The sequence below is a fragment of the Lethenteron reissneri genome, chromosome 37 (genome assembly GCF_015708825.2).
Source record: "Lethenteron reissneri isolate LAM-NWPU_2019-01 chromosome 37, ASM1570882v1, whole genome shotgun sequence".
In the NCBI taxonomy this organism is placed as follows: domain Eukaryota; kingdom Metazoa; phylum Chordata; class Hyperoartia; order Petromyzontiformes; family Petromyzontidae; genus Lethenteron; species Lethenteron reissneri.
This window is the reverse complement of record NC_083815.1, coordinates 13,399,367-13,422,750: the sequence shown is the minus strand read 5'-3', so window position 1 is coordinate 13,422,750 and position 23,384 is coordinate 13,399,367. Positions and strand designations below refer to the sequence as shown.

Below are 23,384 nucleotides of genomic sequence, written 5' to 3'. Positions count from 1 at the left end.
TAGTGTGCAGCTGCAGCAACCAAACAACCACGTAACAAGCTAAAGTATAAACTACATAGTATCATCAGTATGCCAAATACACTCTCAATAAGCTGAGCTACCAACCGTAAGTAATACAGTACAATTCTAGGTCGCAAAAAATATAATATGCTTACAGCTAAACTTTTTAAACTTTTACCTTACATCACACAGGTATATCCCACACTATATGCTGCCATAGACAAACCCAACATCAAATTGTATACTGTATTACTATACACTACCCTATGTCTTAGAATAATACATAGTGTAATATTACACTATGTATTATTCTACCCACCTAACTGTATACCACACTGCTGTATATTCACCATACAATCACGATACTATATATTACCCTATACATTGTATTAAACATTACACCTTAATACTATTTATTATTATACAATATGCTATACACTATACCATTGACTGTCGCGTGATAGGTACCAAGAGGAAGCAACAAATATGTCAATGGGAGAGCGGTGAACGGAAGCTTGCAGCGGAGCAAAGAATCCACTCCCCGCGGAGAACACAAGATATATAGTCAATGTCTGTGAGTGGAACGCGGTCTGAAAGCCACCGTAAACGCGGACACAATCAGTTAAGATTTGAATTAGCTCAATTAAAAAAGAGGGATGACATCCTCTCAGCCGACAAAGGCAATGCCACTGTCATCATGGACAACAACAAAATTCAAGAACTACTCAACGATGGCAGCTATACAAAAATAAAAAGAGACCCCACCAACAGCCTCGTCTCTAAAACCAACCAACTCATTTCTGATTCAACCGCATTAATTGATCAGACCAAACAGTTCTCGTTGAAACCTTCTGCAGCCAGGCCACCAAGATTATACGGCTTGCCAAAGATACATAAAGAAGATACACCTCTTCGTCCCATTGTCTCTACGATCAACTCCCCCACATACAAACTGGCTCGTTTTTTGTCTGAAATCCTACTGCCGTTCACTGGAAAAACCACCTCTGCGGTACTAAACTCTACTGACCTGGTATCGACAATCAAGGGGATTTCCCTGTCCCCAGACGACCTGCTTGTCAGTTTTGATGTGGTTTCCTTATTCACCAAAGTTCCTGTACCTGACACCATCGCAATCATTGAAGACTTGGTTCATCAAGGACTGAATGCTGGGGTACCCCCCCCCTGGTGAGACACTGCTTAACCAATACATACTTCACCTGGAATGTACTTTCTACAAGCAAACTGAGGGCACCCCAATGGGCTCCCCTCTATCTCTGGTTGTAGCCAACGTCTTCATGGAGAAATTTGAGACTGACGCCATCCAGACTGCCACTCTACGCCCGACCTTATGGAAGAGGTACGTAGATCACACTTTTGTCATCTGGCCACATGGCCGGCCTGCTCTAGACCAATTTCTCGACCACATCAATTCCATACAGCCCAGCCATCAGATTCACCATGGAAGTCGAAAAAGATGGCAAGCTACCCTTTTTGGATGTCCTAATTAAAAGGAGACCTGATGGTTCAATGAGCCACTCTGTCTACAGGAAAGCCACCCATACATATGCTTACCTAAAACCGGATTCCCACCACCATCCATCCCAGAAGAATTCCCTCATCAAGACTCTATACCATAGAGCCCAATGCATTTCCGACCAGGAACACATTGCCAGTGAACTCAAACATGTACGTCAAGCTCTTAAGGCTAATGGTTACTCCGACTACACAATCCGCAAAGCCATCACTCCAACCATCAAGAAGGACCCTGTTGAGGAGCCTCTCAAGACCATCACGTTACCCTACATTGCTGGGGTCACAAAAAAGATCTCAAAAATCCTGATTAAACACAAGATCCAGGTCCGATTCAACACAGTACATAAAATCCGTGATCTTGTCCCGTCTGTAAAAGATGTGGTTCCAGACATACAGTACCCTGGCATCTACAAACTAAGTTGCCTCTGTGGTAGCAGTTACATTGGAGAAACCAAACGACATGTCTCGGACCGCATCCGTGAACATAAAGCAGACTTGAAACACGGTGGGGCAAACACCTCAGCCGTGGCAGATCACTGTTACAATTCAGTGGGCTCACATGATATTGACTTCTCCAAGACAGAGGTTCTCTGCAAGCCATCTGGCTACCATGAGAGATTCGTCCATGAGGCGATCCACATATACAAACACAGAAACAATTTCAACCGAGAAGATGGATTCCGGCTTAGCAATCATTGGAAGGACGTAATAAACCATTTCGGATCTTAACTGATTGTGTCCGCTTTTACGGTGGCTTTCAGACCGCGTTCCACTCAATGACATTGACTATATATCTTGTGTTCTCCTCGGGGAGTGGATTCTTTGCTCCGCTGCCAGCTTCCCCGCACTGCTCTCCCATTGACATATTTCGTTGCTTCCTCTTGGTACCTTTCACGCGATGGTCAATGATATAGTGTATAGTATATTGTATCATAATATAAATAGTATTAAGGTGTAATGTTTAATACAATGTATAGGGTAATATATAGTATCGTGATTGTATGGTGAATATACAGCAGTGTGGTATACAGTTAGGTGGGTAGAATAATACATAGTGTAATATTACACTATGTATTATTCTAAGACATAGGGTAGTGTATAGTAATACAGTATACAATTTGATGTTGGGTTTGTCTATGGCAGCATATAGCGTGGGATATACCTGTGTGATGTAAGGTAAAAGTTTAAAAAGTTTAGCTGTAAGCATATTATATTTTTTGCGACCTAGAATTGTAATGTATTACTTACGGTTGGTATCTCAGCTTATTGAGAGTGTATTTGGCATACTGATGATACTATGTAGTTTATACTTTAGCTTGTTACGTGGTTGTTTGGTTGCTGCAGCTGCACACTATTAACATTCCTTCCCTTTGTTGGTGCTGCCCCTGCCCCCTCCCTTTGATGCTGCTAATCCTGCATAATGCATGGGCATAATATGACTTTGAAAACCCCCCGCCCACCTCCCACGCATTTCACAATTAGCACTATTCGCATTCCTGCATTTCCCATAAATATGCTAAATTCCTCTTCATATGCAAAGTCTTTTGTGAAGGTGCTCTTCCTCCTCCCTCCCAGCTTAAATAGACGCTCCAAGCCTAGGACGTGTCATTCAGACTCTGTCTTATCGACAGACATGTTCTTCACCTGAGGACGGCTGCTTGCGTTGTGGCCGAAACGTCGTGAGAATTGTTTTATTATGTTTTACTTTTTATTATTTTATTACTTCCCTACTACGTGACTTTACCGAAAGAACCAAGAAGCTCAATATTTAGTTTCGAAGTGTTTGTGGAGTACATATACCCTTTGGTTCTTTCGGTAAAGTCACGTAGGTATTAAATAAAATAAAATAAATCACGAAGTTTCGGGTGCAACACAAGCGTCTATCATCAGGTGGGAAAGCATGGTCTGTTGCTGAGGCAGACTGTTTTAAAAGGTTTGAAATTGGTGTAGCTCCAGGGTTATAAAGAAGTGGCCGGGGCTAGTGATGTTAATGTGAAAAATTAGAATGCAAAAGTAAGCTAGGAGAGCGGCCTCCTAGATGAGGGCACGGAAATGACTATATTAATGTGAGGGATTAGCATGATGTTAATGTGAGAAATTAGAGGACACGGAAGTGGCTATGTTAATGTGAGAGATTAACATGATGTCAATGTGAGAAATTAGCATGTAACTGTAGAAAAGAAGAAGAATAATAGCGGCCTCCTCGACAAGGCAGTGCAACCCAACGGGTGTAATCCGAAGGGGCTGTGAGTATGAGAGTGTAATCCAAAAGACATGTGAGCATGAGAGTGCAATCCAAAGGCATGAGAGTGCAATGTAACGGACATGTGAGCATGAGAGAACTAAGAGAGAGGCATAGAGAAAGAGAGAGACACAGAGAGTCGAAATAACAGCTGACATATGCAGGTAGGATGGAAACATCACAGTCAGTTAAGACTTTACCTGGTTAATAACGTCCTTTCAAATCAAGGAGTACATTATATTCTAAAGAAAAAATACAACCAGCAAATGAGCTCATCATATGCTTAATACGTTTCAAGTGAAATCATGGGTAAGCAACTATGTACCATTCCAACTAAGCAATATGTACTATGCCATTCATTTTCATTAGTTTGGAGGCGACATAGAAAACTGTATAAAAGCAAACAACTATTTACCATAGATTTGAAGCTTTCGTGACTGCAGGAATTACTGTTTGTCTTTGTGTATGTCTCTGTCTGAATGTGTGTCTGCCTATGTTGTTTCCGTGTCTATGTTTTATCATTAATTTTTACCTGATTATAACTGCTTGTGTTGCAACCGAAACGTCGTATTCTATTATTATTTTATTTAATTTTATACATGACTTTACCGAAAGAACCAAAGAATATAACTATTTACCCATTAGATGTCGGAGCCAGCAAGGTTACGATCGTTTCATTGAGGAAACTGTCAGTCTGGTTAAGCCACAGGCATCCACTGGTGTTGAGAGGTAAGGGCAGAGTTTTGTCAGCTGGTGGAGGATAGAATTGTGCTCCAACTCCAACCCACAAGGCCAAGAGAAACCCCGCCGCCAGACCAGCAGTAGCACCCTATGGCAGAGATATTCACAACATGCAGTCACATTAACGTTAGACCAACATTACCACTTATGTGTAATTGTTAGACACGCAATGATTAATCGATTCAAATAGATTCCTATGCTCACAATACATGCATCCAATTGTGCTTGTGAGAATCCATTATTAACACGACAAAACATCTGATTTGTTTTGCATATACCCTGCAACAATGATTGATTCCACCGATACCACAATGGAAAAACAACTAAAAATCTTCAACCAAGTCACGAACCCAAATCATGAAGTTCATAGAATCATGAAGGGAAATTTTTACATGTGTAATGAGCGACTTCCGCGGCACGTCGTGTAGAGGGTACTCTCTTCTTTATTCACATTCGGACACACCATGGGCCAACCTTATCCTCTTACTTCTCTGAGTACACACGTAGATATTAGCATCCCTACAGGCTACACGTGGTTGATCCCACAGTGTGGTTCCGTCCGCCCACTTCCGGCCTCGCCACTGGTTGAAGGCGTGCCGGCGAGGGTGGTGGGACTTCGCAGGAGATCTGCCACGTGGCCGAACGACGGAGAAAGATGACGGCGAGCAGCGACGCAGTCCAGACCCAAGGCTCCCTACACTGACCACGAATACGCCTACGCTTATATTGCCACAAGTGCGACTAGGCTCCGCCTCTGGACATGTCCTCTCTTGGAACCTTCTAGCCGGTTACCAGAGTACCTCGGCCAGCCCTGCCCTTTACCTTTGGCCCAGAAACCTCTCCCTTTGGGATTGAATTATGTTTATAGTGATGCCTGTACCCGTGCCTCCCTTTTCCAACCAGTAGATGTCACTATGTCATTACATCAACCCCCCCCCCCCCCCCATAATAAAAAAGTAGCCGTCCCGGCTAATATTCAATTAACATGGAAGAGCACGTATGTGTAAAGTAGGAGCCGACACCAGATTGCAGGGGTCTCGTCCTTTATTCCTTTCCTTCCATCCACACCTGTCCCCAGCCGTCCCAATCTCGTTCCCGCCAAAGGCCCCCTCTTCCCGCCCGTTCTCTCCTTATATCTCTTCGATCACCCCTCCCACTAACCCATCTATTGGTGGGAATCCTTCCCCTGACACCCCTACATCACCCCCCCCCCCCCCCCCCCCGGAGAAAAAATAACCGTCCTCGGTTCTGCCTCCCCCATGGACCATTTAAATCTCCCCATGCCTCCCCCCACTGACAGTGACGACAGCCCTTACCCCCCCCCCCCCCACAACCATACAATGCAACATAACACAACGAAATCAATTGCGCGGCCTGCCCAGGTCTCCAGCCAGCATCCCGTAACAGCCCGGACATCCACAGGCAGCAGATGACCGTGGCGGCCCCCTCCTTCGAAGGCCCTCTCGTCGCGGTCCCTGGTTCGGTGGTGCCGGTGTCGCCTTGCCTGGCGCCGCTGTCTCTCCGGCCCCCGCTCGTGCTGCCGCTCCGTCAGGCCTCACATGGGGTGCTGTAGGTGACAAGGGAACACAGGGCACCGAACCCCCTGCCGGTCGGCGCGTGGTGGTCGGCGACCTTGGCCTGGGTAGGGATGATGATGATGTTGGCAGTGATGTTGGTGGTGATGTTGGTGAAGATGACGGTGGAGAGATGTATGGCTTAAGGCGGGTGGGGTGTACAAACCATCGTCGCTTACCCAGTTGGACCTGGACGCACTGCGGTCGGAGTGCTTTAATGACCTCGACCGGCCCTTTCCAGGGTCGGTGCAGCTTTGGTGAGAGGCCAACCAGCACCTGAGGACAGTGTAGCCATGCCTGGTCCCCGACTTTGAAGGGCTTGGCTGTCACCGTCCTCTCCCGTATCCGTACATTACTCTCTTGGCTCGTGGCCGATGCGGCCTCGGCTGCTTGGCGGGCCTCTCTCAAATAAATGAGGGAGGTCTTTAGTGCCTTCGGCCATGCGTCGGCTCTTGCGGGAATGTCCGTCAACTGCACCTCAATAGGCGGAACGGGATCCCGTCCGTACATCAGGAAAAACGGCGAGAACCCCGTCGCCGCGTGTGGGGCCACCCTGTACGCCGCTAAGACAGTCGGAATGGTTTTCGTCCACCACTTGGGACAGCATGGCCGCTATGGTGCGGTTAAGCCGCTCTACCATCCCATCGGTCTGGGGATGATACGGAGATGTTCGGACCTTTTTAGTGCCCAGGATAGAGCAGACGTCCTTCAATAGCTGTGAAGTGAAATTCCTGCCCTGATCCGTGAGCAACCGCTCCGGTGCCCCCTTATCAAGGACATAGCCTCCCACGAAGGCATCGGCGATGGTCTGTGCCGTTTGGTCCGGGAGGGCCCACGCCATCGGCCACCTCGTGCAGTACTCGACTCCAACCAACAGGTATTTATTTCCCCGTGGCGTGACCGGCAGTGGTCCCAGGATGTCCAACGCAACCAATTAGTTGACCCTGGTCACCGTGATGGGCTGTAGGGGCGCCCGGCTTACCCGGGGTGGCGGCTTTCGCCGCGCACATTCGACGCAGGTAGCGACCCATCGATGCACGTCAGCGGTCATACCTGGCCAAAAGTACCAACTCTTTAATGTGTACAGTGTCTTCCGCCCCACCAGGTGCAGCAGCTGGCGGCCGTGTACGTCCATAACCAATTGTTGACGCAGCGACTCCGGAACTACCAGGCATCGTCGGCGCCCTGTCGGGTCCCATCGCATGAGGAGGTCCTCCCATACGATGTACTCCTCCCCCCCTGCCTCTGCTAAGGCGCGTAGCGTTCGCAGTGGGGCTTCCTCCAGCTGTAGCCGTCGCCAATCGTCCAAGGTCAGCCCCAGGTCGTGGTCGGTCAGCTGGACCTCACCCTGTGCGTCCTCCGCCGTGCGTACGGGAGCGATGACTGTCCCCTCCGGCCTCGCCTCCTTGCAGCGTGCCCCGCCTGTGGTGCATGCACAAGGGCCCTGGGGCGCCAGTCGGGACAATGCGTCTGCGTTGGCATGTCTGGTCCCTTTGCGATGCACTACTTGGTACCTGTACTCCTGCAGGCGCTCTATCCATCTGGCCAGCTGGCCCGAAGGCTGGTCGATGCGGAGCGAATACTGCAAGGCCGCGTGGTCAGTGCGGACCGTAAATTTGCGACCATACAGGTAGGGTCGAAATTGCTGCACGAAGTGAACGACTGCCAGGAGTTCCCTACGTGTGACGCAGTAGCGCTGCTCCGCTGATGAAAGCACGCGACTACCATAGGCGATAACCACCTCGCGACCCTGCTGGACTTGCGACAAAACACTGCCGATGCCCACATCGCTGGCGTCCGTGTCCAGGATAAAGGGGAGGCCAAAATCCGGAAAAGCCAATGGTGGTGCATCTGTCAGACGTGAGCGCAGCTGCTGGAATGCCTCTTCCTCCAGAGGGCCCCAATAAAACCTCTGGTTCTTCGCCGTCAACACGTGCAAGGGCTTGGCAATGGTTGCGAAGTTGGGTACGAACCGGCGGTAATAAGAAACGAAACCCACAAACCGGCGTACCTCTGGAACCGTTGTGGGAACAGCCCAGGCCCTCACGCAGGCCGTCTTTTCCGGGTCTGTAGCCACTCCAGACTCACTGACGACGTGGCCCAAGTAGCGTACCGACGACTGCATAAGGTGGCACTTCGACGGCTTGAGCTTCAAGTTCGCGTTCCGGAACCGCAGGAATACCTGACGTAATCGGTCAATGTGTTCCTCGAATGATCGGCTGAAGACAATGACGTCATCCAGGTAGATGAGGCACGTTTCCCATTGGAGGCCTGCTAAGGCCAACTCCATTATGCGTTGGAACGTCGCCGGCGCAGTCTGGAGGCCCATAGGCAGGCAGTTGAACTCGAACAGGCCCTGTGGTGTCCGGAACGCTGTTTTAGGCCGGGAGTCCGCGTCTAGTAGGACCTGCCAGAACCCGGACAATAAATCCAGCGTACTGAAAAATTTTGCTCCCGCCAGTGCATCCAATGAGTCGTCAATACGTGGTAGGGGATATGCGTCGGCCAGCGTGACGGCATTGAGGCGTCGGAAGTCCACACAGAATCTCAGTGACCCGTCTGACTTCTTGACTAGGACCACCGGTGCCCCCCAGGGACTCGAGGATGGAGAAATTATGTCGGCCCGCAGCATCTCCTGCACCGCTTGTTGAATGTGCCCTTTTTCCATTGGGCTCATTCTATATGTGTTTTGGCGCAGGGGTGCGGCATCTCCCGTGTTAATGTGGTGCTGCGACAGATTTGTGCGCCCTAGGTCGAACGGTCCCCGGCTGAACACGTCCGAGAACTCATGCAATAATGAGTGCAGCTGCTGTTTCTGGTCGGGCGGCAATCCCGGCTCAGGCCCCGCCAGCTGGTCCATCCACGATTCGGCCCCTCTGTCCTCGGACTGGCTGATGCTGCCTACAAGCTCGGGCTTTGTCCCTGGGGCTCCTAGTGACAAGGGACTAACGTGGGCCAGAACTGTTCCCTCCTGCACCGTCGCTGTTCTATCAGAGGTGTTCAGCACCTGAATGAACAGATGCTGGTTCCTCTGTACAATAGTTTCGGCTCCCACCAGCGCATGGCGATCCATGGCAGCTGACGCCGGAGACACCAGGATGGGTGAGTCTGGTCGGGCTGTCACGAGGGGAGACCGATATTGCAGCGGAATCAGCATCTGGGCTGCCGGGGGAATGGAGACAGACTTACTGACCAGAGCCTGCACGTAGGGTACACCCCGGCTGGCCCCCTCCGCCTTTAGGAAATGGAGACGCGTTCCCTGGACTTCCACACGCCCATTGGCCAGATCGATTTTCATTGGCATCCGCCTCAGAAAGTCCGTCCCCAACAGGCAGGGTACGGGCAATGTTGCGGAGACAAGGATGGGTCCTGCTACCGAAAGCTGCCCAATCTGTATCGGGGCTTCAACCTGGCCCAGGAAGCCCATGCTGCCTCCATTTGCTGCAATGAACGTTGTCTTGACGGGGACTAAAGGTCGGATTTTATCCGGCAGCATCTCGTGCATGGTGCTCGAGATGATCGTGGCTGATGCCCCCGTATCAACCAAGATACGTGCCGACACTCCCGCGATTTCACCGACCAGGACCGAGGTTCCTGACGTGGCCGCTACCACCCGCCTTGCCAGCTTCCTCCATTGTGTGGCTGAGTCCGGCCACTGACCAGGCGGCGTCTCGTTATCCTGTGGTGCATGGTGAAATGATGGGGGATGGATGTGAATGGACTGAAGATGGGGTTCCTCCCTTTGGAGTGCGTCGCAGCAGGGTGAACGCGCCCTTGTTACATAGTGTGGGCTTACCCCTGGGTTGCGGGCTGGGCTCTCTATGTGGTGCAAATTGCCCCCCTTTGGTGACGTAGGATGGGCCCCCCTTGTGGTGTGGGGGCCCCCCCCCATTGTAGGGGGCAGTGGGGACTGGGGGGTGGGCCTTCCCGTGAGCCCCTCCCTTCTCCCCTCCCTTCCCTTTGTCACGGGGGCGTGGTCCCCCTGGTTCCGTCTCGATCTGCCGCAAAGCGGTGGTGAGGCGGCCCGTGGAACTGCTCCAGGGCGCACTGTCAATCTTGTGGGCTGCCTCCGCCCCCGGGCCGTTGCCCCTGGCAACTCGCCGGCGTCGCAGGCAACTGGTGACGTCACGCCCGCCGGCGACGTCACGCCCGCCCGCGACGTCACGCCCGCCCGCGACGTCACGCCCGCCGGCGACGTCACGCCCGCCCGCGACGTCACGCCCGCCGGCGACGTCACGCCCGCCCGCGAAACCACGCCCGCCCGCGACGTCACGCCCGCCCGCGACGTCACGCCCGGCCGCGAAACCACGCCCGCCCGCGACGTCACCTCCGCCCGCGACGTCACCTCCGCCCGCGACGTCACGTCCGCCCGCGACGTCACCTCCGCCCGCGACGTCACGTCCGCCCGCGACGTCACCTCCGCCCGCGACGTCCCTCCCGGCCTCGGCGCGACTCCCGACGCGGTCTCCGGCCCCGGCGCGACTCCCGACGCGGTCTCCGGCCTCGGCGCGATCCCCGACGTGGTCCACGGCCCCGGCGCAATTCCCGGCGCGATCCGCGACACCACTCCTGGCCGCGACGTCACTCCCGGATGCGACGTCACGTCCGTTCGCGACGCCACTCCGGGTCGCGACGCCACCCCTGGTCGCGACGCAATCCCAGGCCCCGGCGCTATCCCCGGCGCGATCCCCTTCCCCCGACCCGGACAATGGGGACCGGGGAACGACACCGACGGCGCCCACCCCGAGGAGACTCCCGGTAAGTTCGCGGCATCGGAATTATAATTGCTCGGCCCGACCGAGAGGCCGGGCGGGACGGCGTCACTCGCCTGGATCCTGTCGGCGTTCGGCCCCGGCGGGTTCCAGGTGACGTTGGCGGCCTCCGGCTCTGTGCGGCACCCCCTCGCCACATGCCCCTCTCGACCACAACTGGTGGCAGACCCACGGGGCGTTCCGTCGGGGGGGCTCGGCGCGATGTTGTAGAGGCGGCTGCCAGCGACGCGGCGGTTGGTCGCGCCCCTGGTCCCTCTGCTCCGCCAGTCCCCGGATCGCCGCGTACACCTCCCGCAGCGATGGCTCCGTCTCAGACGTCGGGGGTCCGTCCCCAGCTGCTCCACAGGCAGCCTGTGGCGATGGTGCAGGTTCGGCGGTTGGTGTCGCTGGACCCAGTAGCGCCGCGGCAGCGGCTCGGCTGTTCCCCCCCGCCGCGCCAGCCACCGGGCCCACGGGTGGCGCCCGGCCCATGACCTGCTCGTGGGCTTGGATGGTCCGGGCAGCCCACAGCGAGGTGCGTTCCCCCGGCATCACCACGGGCATTACAACGCCGGCGCGGCAAGCGTAGGCGATGAGGTGCTCGACCACGAGGTCCTCGAGCGCTTCTTCAGCCAGGCGAGGGAAAGTTCTCCTCGCCAACACGAGCAGTGCACCCCTGTAGGCTAAAGGGGATTCTTTAGCCCTTCGCTGGCGATCCTGGAACCGTTTAAAGGCTCCTTCCGCCGGGCAATAGATCTCCCCCAAAGCCTCGTAGGCCGCCTGTAGCGTGGTCTTGCTGTGCGAGGGAAGGGAGGTGTAAGAGGCGAGTGCTTCCTTGCCCAGAACGGATGGCAGCGCTCGTAGTGCCTCTTCTTCTGTCCACTCGAGAGCGTGGAAGGCAGCCTCGAATCGGCGGACAAACTCCTCCCAGTCTTCTTCCTCAGCCACGAACTTGTCGACGGGCCCCAGCCGACGCGGCCGTCCGGCCACCTGCTCTCCGTGTTGGGTGGTTAGCCCTGGGGGTTTTGGCGGGACCGGCGGCGGCTGGCGTGACGAGGTTGGTTGCGGCTCTTGCCCGGCCGGCTGGTCGGCCTCCGGGTCCCGTGGCCTCTCCTCCCGTAGTACGCGTGGGGGTGGGGGTCCCGGTGCTGGCGGGCCCCCCATAGGGAGCCTCTGTAGGAGCTCCTGGAGTGCCCTCTCCACGCGGGCCATGCGGTCCTCCATGGGGTCCTCCAGGCGATCCGGGCCCCCTGCTGCTGCTTCTGATAGCAGGCCCCCTTGTTGCCCGGGATGGGAAGGATCCTCGGCCCCTGCTTCCTCCTCCCTTGGCTCTTTCCCGCGGGGATTTTTCTTTGTAGCCATGAGATCCCACCGCTGCCACCAGATGTAAAGTAGGAGCCAACACCAGATTGCAGGGGTCTCGTCCTTTATTCCTTTCCTTCCATCCACACCTGTCCCCAGCCGTCCCAATCTCGTTCCCGCCAAAGGCCCCCTCTTCCCGCCCGTTCTCTCCTTATATCTCTTCGATCACCCCTCCCACTAACCCATCTATTGGTGGGAATCCTTCCCCTGACACCCCTACATATGCACAGAATAAGATTTACAATAAAGAGGTATAAAAGCAGGACTCATGGCATGTGCCTTAAAGGACGGGACAACCCATAGAACAATTTACCCGCAATAATGAGGGGACACGGAGAGAAGGGGATATACAAAGGGGGCAAGACGGAGGAAGGGAACAAAACGCAACAACCCTTAGGCACTCTGACAGAGCAAGGATCAATGGAAACGCAAGCATTTGGACCGAGTCCACGACGCTGGTCTGTCAATGGGGACGGCCTCCTGCTCCCTCTTGGGCGGCGTGCCAACCACCGGATCATCCGGAGATGCGGGCTGCAACACAGGAGGCACAGGAGCAGCAGGCTCGGCAGCAGCAGGCACATTCTTGATCCTGGCGAGGTCCCGAGCCCCGTTCACGGTCACAGGCCCGGATGCTGTTGGGATTGAGGTTGAGCCGCCGGAGGGGCATTGGGCGCTGGAGCAGCAATCGGTGTTGGAGGGCGATTCTGGCATCCCCTCGCAAAGTGCCCCAGCTGGCCACAGCGGAAACAGACCAAAGGCAGCCTCTGCGCCACCCAGTCCTCGCGTTGACGCGGTCTCCAGCTCCATCAATGGCACGCAGCGTCCCCCCGTCTCCGATTCCATGGCGGAACTGCAGCAGCAACATCCCCCTCTGAAGATGCATCGCCGGGCCGGAATCACCACAACCGTGCTCGGCGACCATCCCTTCGGTTCCCTGTCCTGACTGGGGTTCCCCGTCCACGCCGCCATCTGAGATCAACGCTGTAGATTTTCGTGGGCCTGAAGACACCTGGCGGCCCATCGGGACGTTTGAATGTCTTTGTCACAAACAGGTAAGACCACCCCCATGTCTCTAGCCAGTCCCAACATTCGTTCTATGACGAGCAAGTCGAGGGCCTCCGGATTTACGGCAAGGTAAGCTGTTCCCGCTAACGCCAATAGCACACTGCGATAGGCGAGAGGCGTCTCGGCTTCCCCTCGCCTACGTTGAAAAAATTTGTGTCACGTGTTAGAAGGCGGCTCGTACAAGTCTGCCATCTCAGCATAAGCACCTTGAAGTGTGGACTCTTTCTCTGCAGGAATGGCTCTAAAAACGTCCAGAACGTCATCATCCAAAACAGTCAGCAAAGCGACCAGCGCCTCCTCCTCCATCCAATGTACTGAATGAAAAGCCGCCTCGAATCGCCAAGTGAAGGCGCTCCAGTCGCCGCCTGCCGTGACAAATGATTTATCTTGAGGAAGTCTGTGAGTACGATCGGTCCCACTCCGCATGTCCTTGGCGGCGGCTGCCGCACCTTGCGCACCATGCGTCTATTGTAAAATGGCGACTCCGTCCGTGCCTCTCCCGCACTGCCTGAAATGGTGGCGTCCAGCTGTGCGCTCCCCTCAGCATGCGTAATAGTGGTTGTCGCACCTGCAGACGAACCCGCTGAAACATCCACCTCGGACTCCTGGTCGCTACCTCCCAGTGATGCGTGTGTTGAGTGCCCCGCCACCGTAGATGCCGTGAACGAGCAACACCAGCTGCACAACCACCGCCAGCAACAAGTCCAGCTGCTCCGACACCTTCCTCCAGCTGTCTTGGGGCTGCTAGGTGCATAGATGTTGCGTCTGCGCCGACCGTCTCCGGCGCTGCAACCTCTTCCGCCGTGGTTTTCATAACCGGAACCACGGCTCCCAGGGTTGGCAGGTCTTGGGTTCCATTTTCATCATCCTTGGAAGACTCCACCGGTGGGTGACGCTTCTTCTGATGTTTAGACATCTTATGTTAACTTGTATCTTGTTAAACCACTTCTGACTCCAATGTAAGGAGTGGGCGGATGGAACCAAATGTGGTTCCATCCGCCCACTCCCGGCCTCGCCGCTGGTTGACTTCACAGGAAATCTGCCACGTGGCCGAATGGCGAAAAGAGATGACGGTGAGCAATGACGCAGTCCAGACCCAAGGCTCCCTACACCGACCACGAGTCCTCCTCCGCCTCTGCTTATATTGCTGCAGGCGCGGCTAGGCTCCGCCTCCGGCCACACCCTCTTGTGGAACCTTCTAGCCGGTTCCCGGAGTATCTAGGCCAGCCCCGCCCTTTACCTTTGACCCAGATACCTCTCCCTTTGGGATTGGATGATGTTTATAGTGGTGCCTGTACCCGTGCTTCCCTTTTTCCAACCAGTAGATGTCAATATGTCATTACACATGTCTAATTAACTGAACCCAATTATCAAGATTCAGCTTACTCGTATAATAAGAATTACAACTTACATCATTTTATCAACCTACTGCCACGTTAAGCATGGGGGTCTTTCTTACGTAGTCATTGCTGCAGGGGAAGAGAATTCCCAAGACGAAGACGCCGAGCATGGGGCCTCCCAGAATCCCAAACACCATCAATGCCGCCTGAAAAACAAAAACTGCCATGGTGAAAATGTGGTCCCAAGCATGCTGCACCTTCATCACGGCAGAATCGAATCAGGGTTTTCCAAAACTAGTTTTTTTATCTGTGATCTCTTATCAAACGCATTGCCTAATAGGAGACCACACTCCTTGGATATATCATTCAAGGAGTGTAGAAACATGCATTTAGAGTATTTGGCTGCTATAAATGTCCACGTGATAAGCCACTTCGTTGAGCAATCAATTGTGGCCAGGTCGCTTCTGAAAAAAGGGTTATGTATATAGCTCAGTGGGCCTTACCTGAAGACGACCGCTTGTGTTGCGATCGAAACGTCATAGTTTTTTCGGTATTTTTTGTTATTTTCTTTACCGAAAGACACAAGAATATCAATTCCTGCAGTCACGAAAAGCTTTAAGTCAATATTAAAACAAAAATAGTTTCGTTTTAAATATTTGTCATAGTTTTATTCAGTTTTCACTTCATTGCAATTTGAGACATGCATCTTGCTGATGGTCATGACTCACAATTATGAAAACCCTGGTCTGATGCATGCATTAGCTGCTCATATTTAATAAGAAAAAGAAAAATCAATAACGGGTACTGCTATTTCATTGCACGCAAAAGACAGGATGGTCAAGAATAATGTGCATGCATAAAGTGTATGCATAATGTACGTTGATTACAATATGAATAACTCAACCGGCAATGGATACCTAATGTAATGTATATGCATTCATTAATACCCCCTTCGCACGTGAAGGGCTCACAAGTGACGTCATCACATCTATCCCTCTATTTAAGGAACCAACCAGGAAGATTTCTGCACAAAACTGGCTGTCGCCTGATGAAGCTAGTTGTAATTAATGGCAAAACGTCGTACTAAGATTGTAAATGTTGTAGATTTGCTCTCCAGTGTGCTGTACTAGTAACGAATTGGCATGCTTACGTGACAAATCTTACTTATTGGCTGTTTCGGGTGGTGACGGGTTTAACGACACATTCATATGTATGCGATATAACCCAAAAAAACATATTATGGATCACTTGAATGCATCACAAAGTACCAATAGAAACATGTAGATTCTTACCGACAATTGTATGCATGCATCACGAGCTTAAGAATCAATATTAACCAAATTATTGATGTTTTGTTACACCACTATCGCCATCATAGACACCTTTAAAACTGTACACTTTGATACTTTAACTTCACAAACTTTATTAACAATATTCATAGAGTGTGCTTTATGAAAAGTGAAAACAGGAATACCTGCAGGATGCTTCCCATTCCTGAAGCAGCTACTGCCATGGCTATGCAAATCACACCATAGCCGACACCTGTCGTCAATACACATGACATCAGCATTAGTTTTTATTTGTATTCTTGCACCAATAACAATATAATTAAAGAAAAAAACACTTTAACCATTCTCAAATTCATACATATGCATACACTCAGCTAAAATATGCATTGGAAGCAGTCACTGACCATTGAGGGTGGGAACAAGAAGTTAATACGAGAAAAGTAATGGTTAATACTGCTTTCGAATAGGTCACAGATGATTAAGGATTAAGATATTGAAAGTTTGAGTGTGGAGTACAGTGGGATATGCCAGTGAAACATCGACACTGCGTTTTAAATGTGGTGTTAGAGGATAATGGGAACAGTCAGCTTATGTGACAACAAGATGAATGAAGATGTGCTGAGAATGGCTAGAAGCAGAAATTACTGAGCAGTCTGATGAGAGGAAAGATCACTTATGTGGCACCTATACTAAGTGGGTTACTGCTGGAGATATGATAAATATGATTTTGAAAAGAGAAATGGGAGTGAAGAGGGGAAGAAAACGGATCAACTGGTGGGACAATGTGAGCAGTCAGATGGGACTTCCATGAAAGGTGCTGCAAATCGCAAATGTTGGAAAGTATCTGTCATGGACTTTACCCTCAGTTGTGAGGTAGACACTAGATAGATATATACTTGAACAAATAAATGTATCCATGCTGAACTCATCATTCTGAATAATGGTTTTGTTAATAAATTATGCAAGGCATTTAAATTATGCAAGGCATTGAAATTATGCAAGGCATTTCAGACAGCATGAGCTTACCTACATCTGTATGATTCAAAAGTCTGTAAATGTGTGAAATTTTTTACTCACATTTATAAATGCTCTAGGTATTCTTCAAGTTGTTTTTCACTGCTCTTATTTTCTTTGGTTTAATTATTATTACACAAACCTAATTAATACATCTTGTTTTTGGCAACTTAAAAAAAGACAAATTATCCTTGGATGTGGGTTTTAATATATCTAATCCTCCATACACACGCACCTTTAAATGCGAGCTGTATTCACCCTGTTATGGGTCTGGGCTGTCCACACACACCTGTATCCCAGGCTGTAGCTCCAACTCCTGGGCTGGAGTCAGCCCAGGCAGCCAAAATTCTAAGTCAGACAACCCCAATTAAACCCATAATATACCTAAACATTACATCAATGATGTAAAATCTTTGTTTTTCTTTCAAGAAGAAGATTTGCAGCCATTTCTTGGAAGGTATGAAGTAGAGATCGCAATCCAGGTATCTACAGTAGGTGAAAATGTATAGCTCCAGTATGCCTCAAATACACGGTTTTTGTGGTTAAATTAACTCCTTAATTTTGCACAACTTATATAAATGTTTCCAAAAAACCCATTGCGTATGACTTGCTGATTTTAAAACAAAACATTTAATTAAAACATCTACAGAATTCTACCTATAAAGTGATATTTGCTTTGAAGCACCTTCAAAGGAATGGCTACCAACAAAGCTCTAAAGTCATCAATGATGTCTCATCTAGGTAAATTCCAGTTTTAATTTGATCTAAACTGATGGTATGGACCTGCTTTTTTTTGGGCTGTACATGGTAGAGCATGGCATAGAAGGGTCTGAAATTGGATGCATGCAGATACAGCGTTCGTGAATGCAGAGGGAATAGGAAGCATAGTTATTAATGGTTGTATTTGCCCCAGGCAGTTGTTCTGAACACATATGCCACAGTGCCCTCAAAATCCCAGAAAAAAGAGACAGGAAATAATTATTATACACACGACTGTACAATCGGGTTACATTATTCATAGTTGTAACAAATTGACCCCCAACAGAGCAACAAACAAGAGGGGGAAGGGGCAGGTGGGAGTAGGTGTAAGTGCATTTATTCATTCCTGTCATGTTTTGGGGGTTAATACTGAAATCACATTAAACCTATTAAACATTACTATAATGAGTGCTGTTTAACAGCACTCATTTTCAATATTTGTAATAACCAGAACGGAGGCAGCTAACTGAACACATATAGCATTGTACAACATTAAAGGAAGAGCAAAATTATTTTACAAGATGTATGTTACAATGAAGAATTAGTGTTGTTACTCACTGAGGCCCTTAGAGACCAAGGACAGTCGCTTCTCGGGCAGATTCAGGAAGCGAGGCTTGATGAGATCTTCCAAAGTAACAGCTGCCAGTGCGTTTATGCTGGAGGACACTGTACTACACATCACAAATAATAATCTATATTAAAATATGGCACTGTAAATAATACAAGTATTTTTGAATCACAACTTCATATTTGATAATATGTTTTTTTTAAATACCAAATATTGTCTCACTCAAATGAGCAATCGGCAGTATCCATCTGCCATATACAATCCTGAGCCAATTTTATAATTACATTTTTAATTGTGATCATCTTATTGGAAGCCATGGTAACCGATATACTGCTTAGATATAAAACAATGCTATGAACCCGCGACACTGAACTCAGTCTCCAGTCATTTCTGGATATCGAGACCAAGCACGGGAGGAGTTTTGTCAATTGGCCACCGTCGTTTCAAGCCATGTGTCCTGCCCAAGCCCATGTACTTTGTATTAACAATCAATATGTCTCAAATGTGTATTTGTTCCATGTTCTTAGTCAAGGTCCATGTTTTCGATCCGAGTCTCATGGTCTGTAGTATGGATTGAAAACGTGATTTTTGAGGCATATTTTCCTGCTGTTTGTCATTCTCAGATTCCGCTAACTTGTTGTACATGATGAATGATAGGAGGAATTTTCTGCATGACTTCGCTTGTCCGAGTAACGGCTGTGCATTAGTAGGAGTTTACCTAGATAGATTCTGGAGGTAGATAGCAGGAGTCACATATACAGTACTATGTTTGCGTATAAGAGGAGCTCCACTGCATTGGAGTTTATGGTCAATTGAATTTAACGTAATTATGCAATTGCATACATGTCCCGAGACTCATGTTTACAGCGTTCCTGTGAAAACAAAACTTAACTTTTGTTCCTGTGTGTTTGTATATATGTTGAACTTCTTTCATACTGTACATAGCCAAACGTGCTAATCGGAGGTGCGAATGACGGTGCCTTGCTGAGCGTGAGAAGCTGCCTACCTCAGTGTACCACTGAAAGCGCTGGAGACAAAGAGGCCCGGGACTCCTGGGAAGTCACTCAAGATGTCCATCACCAAGAAAGGCATCAGCTACAACCAGGAACCAGGAGGACAACACAGGATTATGGCATTTGTGCACGTTTACATCATCATCAAGATTGGAATAGTACAATGGTTAGTTACAGTGTGATATTATAATGTTTTGCCATAGAATGCAGTTTATTTCGTATACCCAAATCACCACAATGTGGCCAATCTCATCAAATATGTGAAGTTAAGCAGGGTTCAGATTGGATGGTGCTTGGTTGGATAGGTGACCGCTATGCACACATAACAAAAACAACGAGCAATGTCTCCTTCACATGCTCGTCTCCAGATAACAGTATAGGTACACAAAAAACTAACCGCTTTGTCTGTCGGTCAGTTCCTAGCGTTCTGATCTGGGGAGGTTTGCGGAAAGGATAGATGGTGCGCGGAGTGAAGTTTGATTAAATAGCCCTCACCCCCAGTCGTGGCGTGAGGAGACCCTAATCTAGGGGTCAGCAACCCGCGGCTCCGGAGGCGAATACGGCTCTTTAAGGACCGCTTTGTGATGCTATTTACTAAGGACCACCGTCTCATATTCACATGTATTGCAGCTCTTGAAATGTAGAGGTTTTCTTTTTAGCGAATTCGAAAAGAAATTGCTCTTATTGTTATTTTGTTTACCGACCCCTGCCCCAATCTAACAGTGTGTTTATAAAAGGGCTGGACATGTGTTGTGATACAGACTCAACTACCTGAGTTCAGGTAGTTGGGTCTGCTCAGGGCTAACATGAGTGACGAATATCTAAACCAGTCCTAGGCCTCCCCTAATGACGACACAGTCTAAAATGAGTACCTAGTACGATGTATACACATCGCAGCTTGGGAGACAAAGGCGGGCGGGCGGGCGTGCTACTGGCCACCCTCCCCTTCGTGTGCAGTGTCGGCCTTCGAAAGTGCTCTCTAAACTGCACTTGGCCCATCAGTGTGTTAAGGCTATTTGGGGATATTTATTTTTAAAGCTTTATTAGATAACTAAACGTCATGGCAACTGTTGATTCCACTGTGTAACCATTTTTTTTATTTGTTTTGTTCCTCGGTAGTAAGTGTTATTTCCTAATTTCTTATGCCTCAAAAGTACCGAAAATCACTATTATTCCCCACAAACTTTGATTTTGTGACCAGGATAGTGATATTTTTAAATTTACCTATTTTCCAGAACATTCCAGATAAATTCTGTGCTGAGCAAACTTGGAGTAACTTCTAGAACATTCTAGAACTTTCCAGTAATATAAATAGTCGTATAAATACAGGGGCCTTAAGCCCACCAGTTCAGTTTAGTTCCAGCTGCCTATGTGGATACATATCTGCATTTTTTTTAGATGGCATCAAGAGGCTGCAAGCATCTGACAGACGCATTTTGCTATGTCTGCCCCCAATTTATCAAGACAAGAGCAAAAAAGTACCATGTGGAAGCATCTGCTAAGATGTGTGAGGCCTCCGAGGAATATTTAGGCATGCATTTCGGGGATCAAGAAAAACCCTGGGCACTTCATTTCACCTACAAGCAATGCATAACAACTCTAGAAGGTAAGATGGACAATTGTTGCTCAGAAATTTATGTTAGACAATTTGTTACAATTTTTTTAATTGTTAAAGTTTTAAATTCTAAAATGTTTCACAATTTTCTAAGTTATTGAAAAAATATATAATTTATTTAAAATCTTAGGATAATCTCTTACACATTAATCATGTGTGAAATAAATGTATTTTTGTAGGATGGTACAGAGGGGAAAAGAGAGCCATGAAGTTTGCTATTCCAAGAATGTGGCGGGAACCCACTGACCACTCACGCAACTGCTACTTCTGCATGGTGGACCCTTCCAAACGTCGGACTGGCAAGAATGCACCTGCTATCACATATCTGGACCTTCCTTCATCCATCGCCCCGGTGCCACATTGCCATGAGTTCCCCGTACCCACTCCTCCGGAAAGAGAGCAACCATCTTTAGAAGAGAGCATCAAGTCAGAGAGTGAGGAAGACGTTGTAGATCCAGATGACAATTTCAGAGGTGGAGTTGAGGAGGGAAACCCATACTACCCCCAAAAAAAAAGACCTCAACGACTTGATCAGAGATCTTGGTCTCACCAAGTCCAATGCCGAGCTTTTGATATTGAGGCTCAAGCAGTGGAACTTGTTGAATGAAAGTATGCAAGTCGCAGATCAGAGGAAGCGTCACCAACCTTTTTGCAGCTTCTTCACCTGTCAAGATGGGCTCTGCTTCTGCCACAATATGACCAGTCTGTTCGAGGGAATCGGAATCGCCTGTAACCAGAATGTGTGGCGCCTTTTCATTGACAGCTCATCCAGGAGCCTCAAAGCTGTGCTGCTCCATAATGGTAACAAGTGCCCGTCTCTTCGCCTGGCTCACTCGGTGCACCTCAAATAGGATTACAACAGCCTCAAGACCTTGCTGGACGCCTTGAAGTATGATGAGTACGGCTGGGAGGTCATCAGAGACTTCAAAATGGTGGCATTCCTGATGGGTCTCCAAGGCTGTTTTACCATGTTTCCCTGCTATCTTTGCGTTTGGAACAGCAGGGACACAAGGTGCACTACCACAGGCGGGACTGGTGACAGCGGACAGCCACTGGTGAGTTGGCAGCCTTCAAGTACCTTCAATACTTCTTCCCTAAGCTGTCTGAGGCAAAGGTCAAAACCGGTGTCTTCGTCGGACCACAGATAAAGAAGATCCTGGAGTGCAATAAATTCCCCAAGAAGCTCACTAGAAAGGAGAAAGCGGCTTGTAACAGCTTTGTCGCAGTGGTTCGTGACTTCCTGGGCAATCACAAGGTCGAAAACTATGTGGAGCTCGTTGAGACCGATGAAGAACTACAGCACGATGGGCTGTAGGATGCCCCTCAAAGTCCATATCCTTGATACTCATCTTGATAAATTCAAGGAGAACATGGGAGCGTACTCGGAGGAGCAAGACGAGCGCTTCTACCAGGATATACTGGACTTTGAACGCCGCTACCAAGGACAGTATAACGATAACATGATGTGAAAGTGATTTACAGTATAATCGTAAATCTCGAAAAACTACTCATTTCTTCAACTTTTGTGGTAATTCTTGTATTACTTTAGTATAAATACATGTTAATTTTGATTCATATGTTGTTTTTTCTGACTTTTTATATGAACGAAAAGACACAAATTCGCCCATTTTCTCATTCAAAATAGATAAATTTAAAAAAATCACTGTCCTGGTCACAAAAGCAAAGTTTGTGGGGAATAATAGCCATTTTCTATACTTTTTAGGCATAAGCAATTAGGAAATAACACTTACTATCCAGGAACAAAAATTGTGTTACATAGTGTTATGATGGTAAAATCAATGGTTGTCTTATAGATGATCCCTCACCTGGTCACTGGCAGAGACGAGCCCAGCAGTGAGCGGGTCACAGTCGGCGTATTGCGCGTACATAACCAGTCCGCAGAGGACGGAGCAAGCCAGGATTATCCACAAACCCAGCAGATTCAGGTACAGAGCTCTGGAGAAGGTTCAGTGGTAGTAGGCAGGCAACAGAGAGTCACGTTTTTCAAAGCACAGAGCTCTATTCTCAATTCATGTGTAAACATGTTCGGGAACAGTGTAGTTCAAAGATACAGTCCAGCTCGGTTCGATGTTGAAGTCAGCAGATGATTAAAATAAAATTAAACTTTTTTATTTCAGTGAGGGCGATTACTGAGATGTTTTTGTAAAAAAAAACAGTATTATGAATCTCTACACTAAGGTATAAGTATGGAAGCCAATTATAACAGAAAGTTGCATTCACCATAAAAAAAGTATTTGGTTTGATGCACACAACTTTAAATACAAACACAAAACTCACATTAATCATGTTATTCTAAGCTAATCAACCAACCCCCAAGACTAACACAGCATGAGGAGGACTTTATCATGAGTCTGTTGATGAAGGGCTGTAAATCGATAGGATATAAACAAAGATTCCTATATAGCCCTAACAAGCTGTTAGAGCAAGTGCTGTTAGCAAGCAGGTATGAATGACTATACAGCACACGAGGGGGTTAGTGGCCCGCACCACTCATAAC

At 49.1% G+C, this 23,384-nt stretch overlaps 1 protein-coding gene across 1 annotated transcript in view; it reads right to left on the bottom strand.

Moving 5' to 3' along the window:
- LOC133351396 (sodium-coupled monocarboxylate transporter 1-like) overlaps positions 1–23,384 on the bottom strand; it is a 40,936-nt gene that overhangs the window by 5,694 nt on the left and 11,858 nt on the right. The window contains exons 7-12 of the mRNA XM_061566560.1: positions 22,693–22,822; positions 19,245–19,333; positions 18,229–18,341; positions 16,083–16,150; positions 14,728–14,814; positions 4,414–4,604 (exon numbers count right to left, since the gene is read on the bottom strand). Of these exons, the coding sequence (XP_061422544.1) occupies positions 4,414–4,604; positions 14,728–14,814; positions 16,083–16,150; positions 18,229–18,341; positions 19,245–19,333; positions 22,693–22,822 (678 nt within the window). The remainder of the gene's footprint in view (positions 1–4,413; positions 4,605–14,727; positions 14,815–16,082; positions 16,151–18,228; positions 18,342–19,244; positions 19,334–22,692; positions 22,823–23,384) is intronic.